Here is a 13,783-nt window from a genome sequence, read left to right as displayed (position 1 = left end):
GTAAACTCTTAATTCCTTCGTTGCATAAAGATCGAAGTCTTGCAAAGTTTAGAGTAAATTGGTGCGTTTTAATAGAAATATGTACATCCAGTTAACTTCGTTTCCTCGTTAATAATGATCACAGATGTCACAGCGCTAAATCTAGTCGACGTCCTCATGGATTTATTCGTTCAAATTTGTTCTTCTAGTCGAGTTGTTCGAAATACACTTGCAGTTCCTCTGTCAGACACGCTTCGAAAGTACAGCATCTTCCAAGACGAGAATATGACTTTTCTATAGAAGTAAACCGAAATTTCAGAACATAAACATCAAGATTATTCGAACTGTTGGTAACTCGAAGACTCGCGATTTCAATCCGAAGCGATTTAAGCTGCCTCCATCCTCTTTGTATTTGCAACGCAAGCCGCGACTCGAACGACGTTTAACTTGGAAGAATCGCTATGTTGGATCTATTCTTGAAGCATCTGCCGCGTTGAATTAATTCCTCGTCCACCGAACCGAGGAATACGAATCGCGTTTCAGCTAGCGTAGCTTTGAAAACTTCATGCAAATTCGATTCGACGGTTGAACGTTGCATCACAATGGACTCACATTTTCCGAAAGCGCGTTTATAACCGGCTTTCAACCGACGAAATTCCCTTCGATCGTCGTGTAATCGCATTCTAACGACCGAACCAACGTTATAATTACGTCGTGGCGAAAGGTCAGTTCGAAACTCTCGCGAGTCCGGCGACTGCTTTAAGGGACGATCTCTGGAAGAAACTTTGTTGGAAGACAGGCCAGCTCGCGACAACTCGGTCGATTAAATTAGCTCTGTAAGGATAAATTCTTATTCTAATTTCGAAGCTACCTTCGGCTGTCGGAAATTGCAGAAGAATATCGCAAACTCGATTCCATAGCTTTCCAATTTGCTCCAGTTTCGTCTTGCTATTGGTCTACAGTCCCTGTAGAATTAAAATCGAATTAGAATCACCAAAGTTCTGCATTGTTTCAATAAAATTTCCGGACGTGAACGAATTCTAACGGCAAAGGTTATTAATTAAATTATATAATTAAATTATATAAAGATAGTATACACATCCATCCTAACAGCCTGCGTCTATTTTCTCGTCTTTGCATCGTAGCGCGCGATCGAAAAATACAGATCGATTGACGATATCTTGGAGTAACGTGCAAATAACAGAAATGCCAGAGACAAACAGAGTGGAAAGAGGAAAACGATGTCCGCCCCGTCGGTGACTGCGGCCAAACAACAACTATCGAACCTCGTTGTCGTGAAATTATTTACCGGTTTCAGCTGCTATTAAATATTTACCATACATTAGCACGCTTCGGGTTAATGGGTCGCGAGACGAAACTGTTTACGAAATTAAACTTTACGCTTGAAATTGTGGGCGTAGCGGCGTCGGCGAACGAGAGGAAACGCGAAAATCGGCCGAGTTTATTTGCTCGAGCGGAAAACATCGATGAGCGAGTGCACCGCACTGAATTTCCGTACTGACAGACCGGAAATTTCCCAGAAGCAGGTTGGACTCGTGTCGAGTCGCGACTATTTATTCGAGAACCGTTCCTTGTTTCGTACTTAATATCCTGAAAAAGAATTTGGATAGGCGAGCTAGGAGCTTGTTTCGCGTCGTAGCGAAAACGAAGCTGAAACTCGAGCCAAGAAATTTCTGGACTTTGCAGGCAAAATAAACGACAAATTTCGAGAGGTCTGTAAGATGATAAAATGGCGCAAGCTCGGATACTAGAGATGTTAGGATCTGAATGCGCAAATAATCAGAAGGAAATTAAACAATCCGTGAGCTGTAGGCAGAAAGTGGTCGAAATAAAGTAAACGTAAACGTTGCAAGTTCAGATTTTAAAGGACTCGACTGTACGAGCGTTACGATCAAACGAAACGAAAATTCGAAATGCTCGGATCAGAGACTACGCGAGGATAAAACGAGACTACGTCGGGATAAAAAGAAATTGGAAACCTGCGAGGTGAGACCGACGAGTCATTGAAACTCGAGAATCCAGGTTCTACCCTACGCGCAATTCAACTAGAAAACCCATTGAACTAGAAACAATTGAGAATCCGCAAGCTTACACCAAGAAATCATCGTACCTCGCAAATTTACTTTCAATGAACTCAAAGTACAATGGTAAATGACTAAATTGCAGCAAAGCGACAAGTGAAAAAAGCAAACGGTTAATCGTTGGCGTATATCGTCTCTCGCGAATCGGTTGACGCTTCTGCAAGTGGCTCGGTCAGCGCATTATCGGAAACGAATGGACCGGCATGAAAAGTCTGCACGGATGATCCGTGTGAACGATGTTTATCGTGCAGGATGCACACCGTACGTGTATATAGATATACATATATACAGGCGACAGGGCACATATCTTTGACCCAGATAAGAGGAATTCGAGGGGGTTCTTATCCCGGGTCCATAGCCCGGGGCAACGGAGCTTCTGGTGTCAGGCTTAATGGAGCTTGAATACGCGAAGATGAGGGTTGCTTGCTAACCGCCACCTTCGGGCGTTGCTCCCGAGTTTTAGAGAATTTTTCGAATGCCTACGGACTTACATCTTCCCCTTCGCGTATCTTAAAATCTCGAGAAATCTCGGAACCCCTAGGATTGGATTTATCGCGTCACACATATTCCCTGAAACCATAACGTTCCGTACTTTAAATGTCTTGCTCGCACGAAGGATGATTACGATGACTAAGCTACACGTAGAACGTCATTTGGAGTGCAAGGTCGCGTTCTGAATGGCAAATTATAGGCTGGAAATTGTACCACAGATTATATCGTTCAGCCAGATTTTTAATAAGACGCCAGTTATAGTAATTTGCGCCGTAGTGTTAATACGCCGTAGGGACTATGTATAAAGCAGATGTATCGCGTCTAGGAATTGTGCGATAGTTATCGTCGTTAACCTTGCTATCCTGGTTTTCAAATTTTTACGTCTTCACGATTTTGGTCTGGTTTCATCGAACAGGAAGACCGTTTCACCGTCTTGGGAGAAAGTTTACCGTAAAATTAAAGGGACGATGAATTACCCGCGTTTAATAAGCTAAATTACGTTCAGAGATGGAAGACCTTTCAACTACATAGAAGATTTTGCAATAATAATACGTAAGAGCAAAGTGAATAGCAGTGAAAAACGAAGATCACTGCAGAAGTAAAATAAACTTTCCGACCTCGATGAACACGCGCGCGGAAGCAGCGAACAAAGGGACGCTGTACGAGCTGCGTCCACGTTATTTGCAAGCGGACATCGAACGTACACGTATCGCTGTATTTTCCCTCTGTAATACCACGTCCACGATTCCATGTTCCGTCTAATGGCTCTCGCGAATTCCTTTCGCACAGCGGACCCTCGCATTTTAACACCAGCCTCTCCTCTTTTCACTCTTTGCATAAGTACGAAGAAAAATCCGAACAAAATGCGAGAATTTTAAAGAGGAAGATTCTTAAAGATCGTGTCAACCTTCTGCTTGTAATTACGTACGTACCTATATCGCTAGGTATTTTAAATTACGAATTTTAACCAAACATAACCGGAAGCTCGGAAAACATCGACGAGCTTCCCCAAGTGTCAAAATATTTTGTAGAAATTTTGTACGAACGACGAAAGGATCTATTCGCGAATTAAAACCACGACCTGTCCCAATCAAAAACTATCGATCGCGCCTCGAAGAATCCAGGATGTAAAGTACACTCGAAAAACCGTAAGAGCGAACGACGATTCATTTTCGTCATCCTGTCGTCGTGTCGGCGTTCCTCGTGCGAAAAAACTTGCCACTCCCGTCGCGCTCATTTTTCAATTTCTCGCATAAGAATTCTGTGGGGAACCGTTGGACGGTAGGTTGGCTCCTCCGGGAGCAAAAGCAGGCATCGCTCGACTCGTGGCGCCATGCTCCAACCCCGTGTTTCCGGTGGACCAGGGTTGGTGAGGTGGTGCGTGGTGGTCGGCAGTGACGTCATTGGACTGTACGATGACGTAAAAGCCGGGAAACGTTACGTTACGCAAGCGTGGAGAGACTCAGGGTGGACCGATCACCCACTGGCCTACTTTCAGCCCTCTCCTACCTCGCGGCACACCCTCGCCGCGCCGGGTATTTTTTTCCTGCCTCTCCCGAGGAGTAAGTTGCGTCAATCCGTAGGCTCGGCCGAGTCAAAGCTTGTTGGCTTGTTTTCTAATCGAATTTAAAAGCGTCCAGCTTCTGCATTCTGTCACATCGACTTTCCGTGAACGAAGGAACGAAATTTCCTCAGGCAGGAAGGTGCAACCGAACGCAGAATCGAGGGACGTCGTTGCCAGGTTTCGCGTTTCCAGAGGGATCGATGTCTTTTTCGGAACGTAGTTGAAGGGCTGATTAATTACGGGACAGCGGTAGATTGTTCAGGGCATTTGGAAGAATCTTGATGATGCGGAAAGTCGAAGATTATTTCTTCTCGCGCCAACGGGGTGACGAGAGGTTCGTATTCTGTCGCGATGATTTTCAATTACCACGAAGACGTACGCGACATAAAAATATTTGACGCAAACAAGTAACCGATTGTTGGAAGTGGTTAATGGTAGTACGTTAAGAATTGACGATGAACAGACGCGCTTAAACGTGTTTCCAGATGGACAGACGTTTGAGTAGACCATCTACGCTGCATACGCAAGGAAAGGAGGTTGATTATAATTATCGAAGCTGTAAAGAGGTACTTAGTCTAGCGAAATTACTTGAAGATATTTAAAACTCTGTTGGCCGGTATACCCCGCAGCGAATTCAACACGGAGCACAAAGGGGACAAGGCTAAGCTTCGTCAAAGGCGATCGCGCAACGAAAAAGCCAGCGTGACGAGTGTTCGTGCAATTAAAATTAAAATGATTCGCCGAGAAAGCGAGCGAAGATTCAGCGATACACCAATTTGTTGCTATCCGACACTGTTGCACGTTTGACCTTTTCGAATTCGTTTTCTCTTCTGTTCCAACGCCTACGTTTGTATTTTGTTAGAAAAGAAGGGCAGACGTTAAAAAGAAAGGAAGGAAGGGGGAAGAAAAAACGAAGAAAATTGAAAAAGCAAGTTTGCACGACCGGGTTCGTCGAAGCTCCTATCGCAATTTGTCTGGCGAGGCGCCGAGCGTCCCGACGCGGCGTCGATTCGCGGAACTTGCGGAGATAAACGCAACGGCGGTGAGCAGAAAAGCACGGGATCGTTCTAATTACGGTCGAGCGATCCTGTAATTGAATCTAATTGCTCCACGAAAGAGGCGAACGCAACTGATCCTGCCGTTCCTTTGTACGTTCGCCGTTTTGCTATTAACTCCCGTCGAAACAGCCTGAACGCAATTAACCGAATCGCGAACCGGTTGCTCCGCCATTCTCTGTTGTTTCCTAGCTTTTGGAAAAAATTGTACGGCTCGGGAATGAGAAGGAAATTTATGTAATTTCCTAGGACGATTTTGTCCTTGGCTACGCTTTTAAGTCGAAACGCTGGACTCCTTAAACAGAATATTTTGCATAAGTTCTCATCAACGGAGAATTAGTTTTTAATATCTTACGCTTGGAGAATTATTTTACTGTTTGTGGAAACAATTATTTCGTTACTTACGTTCTTGGTAGAAAAAACAGTTCGCGCGTGATTTCAAAAGAAACAAAATCTTTCATTCTTAATAAAATATTTTCGATTGGAAACGCTGGACTCCTTAAACAGGATATTTTGCATAGGTTCGTTTCACTCGTCGACGGAGAATTAGTTTTTCATATCTTACGCTTGGAGAATTGTTTTACTGTTTGTGGAAACGATTATTTCGTTACTTACGTTCTTGGTAGAAAGAAAAGTTCGCGCGTGATTTCAAAAGAAACAGAATCTTTCATTCTTAATAAAATATTTTCGATTGGAAACAATGTATCCCTTTCTTGAATGTTTTCTGTATGCGGAGCAATAAATTTATCCAATTACGCTTGTAGTATCGCGTACGGATCGTTTAAAGATTAGCGATTGTATTAGTAGCGGAGCTAAACCGCTGTTGCAAGTTGAAGACCCTCCGGGAGAACAACTTGACGAAGTTAATCAGTGCAAACTACTAGCACAGAAGGCTAGCATCGTGTTCGACGTTTACATTGGCGAAGCTGTACAATTTCACGCGGATCCATGCTTCACAATGATCTCGGTTCTCCATTTATTATCAATTTTCCGAGGGATTTGGCTGCGCCATTTGATTGCACTACCCATGCAGCCCGGTGATACGCCTTAATTACCGTCGTTTCTCCCTTCCAGTCGGATTAACGTCGCTGCCATTGTACGTACCGCTGCTTTCCATAATATATGGATTATAGTATAGTCAGCTGACGAATTCTCGTTTATTCTCTGCCTTTTATACTTCGAATATCTCTTTATGATTTATACGCGACGAAGAAGAAGAATATCGTCAAATATTTTCATCGTATTCGTCGTCGACGATATATTTTTCACACATACGTTCGATTTGTTACGAAGGAGAAATAAAAATAAAATATAAAACGAACGAAATGAATCGAGGATAGAGAATGATTTCGATCCACTTACAGGCCTTTGTTTGAACGGAGAGATTGCTTTGGAAAATTGGCGAGACGACACGACGCGAGATTGCGTTACAGATTAAACGATCGTTGCACGAGCCTGAATTAATTATTGGCCCAGGGCCATTCCATTTGATTCGCGACGCATTGTACTTACGCGAGTTTATCCGAATAAACCATCGAACGAGAGAACGTTGCTCGCGATACTTTTGACTTTCTGCCAAACGCGAAACTTCTTGCGCACGCAAACCGCGTAAATTTTTGGTTCACCGCACCAAGCAAGCGTTTCTCTCGCGACAGTTTTAATTTTCGTCACAGTTTCTCGATCGAGGAGATAGGTGCGATAACTTGGAGACGAAGCGAGCTAAGTTCGATGATTTTTCAACGAATCCAGTTGAGTTAAAGCAAAGTTCACCGACTGTAAACCGTGCTGTTGACCGAGCTTTGCCGAAAGTTTCTATCGTGAAACGACTGGCAAGCAGGGTGCGAGGTAAGTTATCAAGTGGAACGAACGAACCACGATCGAGGGTTTATTATCCTCTGCTTTTTGCATCGTTTACGATCATCGCTCGCCCGTCGTTATTGCCTGTTAGCCCGATACGATCGCGTTGGCAGCATTTCAAAATGGCCAGAGTATCGAGGAAACCCTATTTTTCACGATCCAATTTCAGAAACACAATGAAAGAGACGATTCGTCTCGCTGTGTGCGTTCGTTGAATCGAGAAATAATTCCTTCGGCCGCGGAAAAGGATTTAGCTATTCGAATTTCGGTAACGTGGATCGAAAACGTGGGACAGAGGATCGTGGAAACTTGGCTGTGGTCGTGCCACGAACGATCTTCGAGAAAGACTCGAGTTTTCAGCAACCCCTGGAAACCAGTTCGATCTTTCCAATATCCAATTCTCATGGCGGGACTAAAATTCCTCCTTTGACAATTCCATAACTTTACAAAATTTCGGATATATCTTTTCCTAGAAAAGAAGAAAAAAAAAGAGAGTATTTCACGCTGAACGAAGGTATTTCCCATTCCCACTTTTAATTGCAATCGGGTCAACGCTAATCTTACCAGGCCCGGTCAAATGACCAGTTTCAAAATTTAATTTAAAACTGTACATTCGTTGTCATTTCTTCTGTTCGTCTAACTTTATGTAAATTCTTAAATTAACAAAAATCGAGAAACTGATTAATCAGATAATATATGAATTTTAAAGTTGCATGAATAGAGATAAATAACAATGAACGTACAATTTTATATTAAATATTGAAACCGGTCGTTCGAGCAGGCCTGGTAAGGCTAGTGTTAAGGAAGTCTCGATTCATACAGATCGTTATGATTTCCGTAAAAAATGTCGCGACCGAGCGTCGAGGAAGCGTCGTTGAGGGAAAAAATTTGCGAGACTATCTGAGAGATGGTTCAGCAGGCCAAGGTGGAAAAACTTTTATGCGGAAACGAGTTGCAGTGCGGGCTGAATAAATCTGTCCGGTGTCGTTAGCGCGTGAAAAAACGGCCGGAATTTGTCGAATTTCCGGCGAATTGAAACGCCAATCCTTTTTGCTGGCGGAGAGCGGTGGGTTGAAGAAAAAGGGAAACGATCGGTGTCGTGATTTCGCGAGAAATTGTAGTTCGAGATACGAAAGATGAATCTTCAGCCTTGTAATATAAATCATCGTTTTTAAGAGTAACAATTAAATTAATGGCGGATATCGTCTCACGACAACTTTAATGGCCACAACTACCGATATTTAATCTCTATTTAAATATACAGTTAATTTAAGCAATTAAAGAAATTAAATATACGAACTATTCGACTGTCACTGTCTTTGTTTCGAGGTTTTGAAATTGAAAGCAAAATATAAATTCGCGAGTATGGATAAAAAGAGAGAAAGGGGAGAAATAAATATAGAAGCAGTTAAAAGGGAAACCCAATCGAAATACTAAATTTCTAGCATATTTTCGACGAGAGTTAAACGAGAACGAACGTTCGATCGAACGTCGTTTCATACGGAGCTTAAGCTGTCGGCTTTGGTTCGCGCATACACGCTTCGTGATATAAATATCGCGCTTTATGTAGGAAATAACGCGCAGTTTTTTCCCCCTGGAGCCGCATTAAGCCGCGTCGCTCAAATGGTGTTGTAACAGGAGAAATCGCGCGGAATTTTGCGCGCTGCTCGCTCGCGTTCGATTCCCCTCGCGCGTTCCACAACGATCCTCGTTTACCTAGAAAATCTCGAACACGAGACGCGATAACACCGACCATTTCGTCGTGCTGGAAGAACGATAAGACGAGAAACCAGTGTGACGTGCTTATTTTAACGAGACAACTTTGGATTTCTTTTCTTGGAACTTGAGGTGAAAAACATTCGAAATATTTAAAATAGAACATCGGTAATAACGAAGATAATTTTAGAAACGAACAGCTTTCTTTCTACACTCGTCGTATTACATTCTCAAAGTCACAAATTTACCTTCCTCGTTACATGGAAATGGAATTGCTGACTTTCTTTCTTGGCCCGTTTCTTCGTTCTACTCACGACCGTAGACATTTGATCCGAAAGTAACTAACATTCGACGTAATTCTCTATATTGTAATACTGGAACGAGGACCGTTAGTATCAAATAAATCAAGTAGTATTAAATAATCGAAGAAAGGAATAAACGAATAAAGCTAAAAGAACAAAGGCAATTCGTACGAAGAACGATATTAATAAAGTAAAAGAAGAGCAACCGTGGCAATTTTCCGTTCTGAACGAAAATTCCGCTTAAAGAGAAATTCTCGCTGCTTTCGAGCTGGCATCCAGCGATTCCGATTGTTTCGCCGAAATTACGCGAGACAAGTCGCGCTGCCCGATTTCGTGTCAACCGACAAAACGGTCTGGCGTTTGACGAATGAACAAGAAGAGGAGCCAAAGTGCGACAAAAAAGGATAAACGGAAGACAAACGGTTGTAGGGGAAGTGGAAGCTCGAAAACTAGCAGTGACAAGAACTATATCCAACCTTTCGCGCGTCATTTTCTCTGTAACAGCTTCCGTATATCGTCTACGATCGTTCATTCGTCAAAAAACCTGTAACTTTGCACACTCGTAAAGAAACAAAAGAAAAGAAAATAAAAACTGAACCGAAAAAGCAACAATCGGAGGACGAATAACGGTCTGTAGAAATTTCAGCAAGAATTCGCTGTGGCGTAGGTGGTTTCTTTTTTGCGGAACAGTCGAAATTGATCAACGGTTAAAATATTCAACGACGTCGGTGAATCGAACCGGAATATTCCTGCAGGCTGGCGCAAGAGCTTCGCACGAGCTTCGAAGGTATATGTACATAGCGAAACGAAAAGATGGAAAACTTTTTAGCAGGCAGCGGGCAAACTGAAGATATGGAATAAATGGAAAAAAGAAGTCGATCGAAGCGAAGAGGGATTAGACAGGGAGATGGAAAGTTAAGAAGCGCTCGTAAGAAAGCAGAGAAGAACTTACGCGTATATGGAAAAGAAAGAAGAGAAAAACGGTGATGGAAAGGGTAACGAGATATTCGATAGTAAAATTAGGAAGATTCGACGCGTAACGGGAAGAAGAAACGGGAATGACAAAATGCGTAAAACAAATACAGAGAGGAGGAGAGAGACGCACGGTGGATGGGAGAAACGCGGTGCCTGGAGAGAAAATAAGGTAAAACCAGTAGGTGAGTTTCGCGACCGGAAAATCAAGTCCCACGCAACTACATACGCGGTAAGTAAAATAAAAGTCAAAGGGACACGTCGGGTCTATGGCTGGGACAAACAACGCACGTGTGAAAGTTGAAACATCGAGACGTCAATCGGGAACACCGGGAGAATAACAGTGAAATATGCAGTCGCGGACTGGGAAAAGTAAGCGAATTGAAAGTACGAAGAAGTTTTTTAAAGATAAAATAAAGAAAGAAGCAACACGAAAGAAACGCTGTAGGAACAAGAAGAAGGAGGAAAGGGAAGAAACAATCAACACGCAACAAAGATGTTGCACTCGCATCTGAACATGGAGTTTCGAAGAAGAAAAAAAAAACAATAAACTGATTGAAAGGCGAAAAGGTCGAAATAGCGAGGAGAAAAAACAGGATCAACGGAAAGAGGAAGAAGGCGGAAGGAAAAAGGGGATGCAACCACCCTCTTACCTCGCCTCTTTGTCCAACGTTCGTTCGATCTCGTTCTATCTTTCGAAGCTGCAGGAGCGAAAAAGACAGAAAGAAAGTCCCGCAGCGAGAGAAAGGAGGACATCCCCGGGGTTGCAGCCGCGCGTGCGCGCTTCGAGGGTGGAAAAGCTGAGAACGCCCGGGACGCGTCGCGTCGCGGCTGGCTCGCGCGAGTGCGAGCGAACTAACAAACGCTGAGAGAAGCGTAGACGCTACGCAGGGTGAGAGAAGATGCCAACGCGAGGGAGGGCAAGGGATTGAATATACATAGAGGGTCGGTTGGGAAAGAAGAAACGGAGGGGTAGCGGAGGGTGGCGAACCAAGAGGGAAGAGAGTCACGAGATAAAAGGAGAAGATCGAAAGGGTGGACGAGAGAGGTAGGAGAAGCGGAGGTAGGAAGAGCGAGGAAGAGGATAGGAGAGGGCGAGAGGGATGAGCGAAACGGTGGAGGGTAAAGGGTAGGGAAACGAGAGGGGAAGCAGGAACAGGGAGTCGGATGGAGCGTGCGCAGCGAGGAGGTGAGGAGAGGAGGAGGCCTGGAAAAGCCGGGAGTGTTCGTTGGAGTAAACCCTCTCGGGCCACGTCCTCTCTTCAACCGCGTCTCAGTCGACGTTTTCCCGTTTTCCGCGAGGGAAACCTACCCTCGTTGTCGTCGTAGTCTTGTCGATGGTGTGGTCCGTGGGTCGCGTAATGGTCGTGTAGTGGGTCGTGTGGTCGTGCGCGTCTATCGGCGGAAGCGAGAGTTCGGTCGCGTTCCACGCCCGAGACGAATCCAGCCGCGGTGGCTGACAGCGGAACCAGACACAACGACGGATCGACAGATCGACCGACCGACCGACCGACCGACCGACTGACGACGACCGGAGCGCCGTCAGTGGGTGGAACAGAAAAGGAGAGATAGAGGGAGCGGTGGAGCGCGAGTGAGTCGCGAAGAGACACGGAGAGAGGGGGAACAGGGTAGAGGGTGGCGAAGGTGCTCCAGCACTCCGCAGCATCTAAGCCACGGGGAAGACGAGCGTCCAGGGGTGGTGACCTACAGTTAGCTGCTCGTCCATTCCCTCTTCGTCTTCGTTGCGTCGTAATTCTCTCCCGTTAGCCACCGCGAGAGCATCCCTCGAGCTTTTACTCGCTGGATATTTTTGAAAAACCGTATTCCACGATTTGACCAACCGAGAAAAACGTTTCTATCGAAGACCGACGGAGAAGGAGAAGGAAAGAAAGAAAGAAAGCAAGAGGAAGAAAGAGAAAGACAGAGAGAAATTCACCCGGTTTCGTGGTGTACCTGTCGATGCGCTTCCGTGGCAATCGGAACGATCGATCCTCCCGAACACAGACGCGCACTTCCGGGGATCGTCGTTCCGACGTGGTTTAATTAGAGGAGCGTGCGCGACCGAGCGACCAGCCGGCACTGGCTGCGTGCGTGCGGCTCCTCTCTTTCGATCTAGACCAGCCGATCCCGTCGCTGATCCCGTGACCTTGTGACACCGCGACACGACAAGCGTAACCCAAGCCCGTGTGCTACGGAAGGAGGGATGCGGAAGATGAGGCTGAAGCGTTGAGACAACACACCCTCCGCGAGACTCGTCCGGGCTCGGCGTGCGTGTACCCGTCACTCCTCCCGACCTCGTCGACCCCGGCTCGTGCATTCCGTCGTTTTCCTCCAAATAAAATTACTCTTTCGAGAAGAAGTCAGATATTTCGAAAGTGGTCCGACCCGTTCTCCAGAGGGTTCGCAAGAATTCGTCGACTAAAGTGACTAGTGGAGAGTTCGAGGAGAAACGATTCAAAGTGCCAAATATCTAGTTACCTACCTAAAAAGCCCGAACAAGGGAGAAGAGGACAGTCGCGCGAAAGGAGACGGAGCGTCGTTGAACAAAGTACGATCGAAGGATTCCAAGAGAAGGCGGGTTCTAGGTCGTAAACAAGGAGACGAGAAGACGTCTAAGTGGCGATTGCAAGAGGCGGTTTACGTTAACTCAGCTTCGAAGGATCAAAGACGCGGCAAAAGCATGAGCGAGGGTACGCCGAAGTCCCAGGGCAAAACTGTGCCCGATGGCTCGCTAGCTCGCATGGAAGCCGGTATGCTTGTATCCACTTTCGCTAAACTATTTCCAGTAAACTTTAAAATCACCTAGTTTCCTCGTAGTACGATGTAAGTCTGGTTTTCTCGATTTGTAATTGACAAGGGACACGGATCATTTATACCCTGCTTGGCACGACTCGTATGGCAGATAGTTTCTCCCCCGTGATTCGCTCTGGGATTCATCCTTCAACTACGTTAGCATTAATGTCACGTGTACTAAATACCATCGAAGTATTTCAATATGCTTCGAATACTTGAAGAATATTACTTTTGTCGATATTTATTTATCTATTTGATGATATATCGACGACCGTAATAAATACTCGTTTCAAATGTTTCACGTTTCAAAGCTGAACTATCTCTTTAAAAGAACGATTTCCGCGAACCGATGAAAAATTCTCGCTCGTTCTTCTTCAATTTCTAATCTCTCGTGACTCGTAAAAGCTATATGATAGCGAAATATTCGCGAACCGTCCGCGTTCTTTGACCAGTAAAACGTGAAACGTGAAACGTAGCCGAAGAACGACAATCAAAGGGTAAAGGTCCGCCGAGTGGACGTTTCAATTTCTATTCGAGGTTCCACTAAAATTCCTGAATTCAAATCTTTCTTTCCTTCTCTGTGGGACACGTTCAAACTTTTCGGTTCGATCCTCTGGGCAATCTTCTGTCCAGAGACCGGAAAAAACCAAAGAAAAGGGTGGCTTTGAGGCTGACGATAACGTTAGGTTGGAACTCGTTGACCGATATCGCGATTTACGATTCTGTCAGCTTCTTGAGACCTTCTGAAAATTTATGATCGCTTATTTCAGCAATACTCGATTTGCTCGATGTATGTTTTTTAAATTTTGGAAAAGGACTTGACAGATCTTTTCTTAAAGTTGTTTCAAATGTGTGCAAGTATCTTTTAAATGATATTGGACGTAAGAAACACTGAACGTTTCGTAATAATATAAGCAAAATGTCCTTTAGAAGTTGAAACACTAAAATAGT

The 13,783-nt window shown here is 44.7% G+C and overlaps 1 protein-coding gene across 7 annotated transcripts in view; it reads left to right on the top strand.

The window, feature by feature from the left end:
• Kcc (solute carrier family 12 member kcc) overlaps positions 1–13,783 on the top strand; it is a 100,549-nt gene that overhangs the window by 57,638 nt on the left and 29,128 nt on the right. Inside the window, exon 1 of one of the 7 annotated variants that reach the window (XM_072012497.1) lies at positions 11,234–12,789. The exons of the other annotated variants lie outside the window; for them this stretch is intronic. Coding sequence (XP_071868598.1) covers positions 12,720–12,789 — 70 coding nt within the window. The 5' untranslated portion in view covers positions 11,234–12,719. Of the gene's footprint in view, positions 1–11,233; positions 12,790–13,783 lie in introns of those variants that run through there. 7 annotated transcript variants of the gene reach the window in all.

The sequence above is a fragment of the Bombus fervidus genome, chromosome 11, assembly GCF_041682495.2.
Source record: "Bombus fervidus isolate BK054 chromosome 11, iyBomFerv1, whole genome shotgun sequence".
Taxonomy (NCBI): domain Eukaryota; kingdom Metazoa; phylum Arthropoda; class Insecta; order Hymenoptera; family Apidae; genus Bombus; species Bombus fervidus.
The sequence above is the reverse complement of the archived record's forward strand: the minus strand, read 5'-3'. Positions and strand labels throughout refer to the sequence as shown.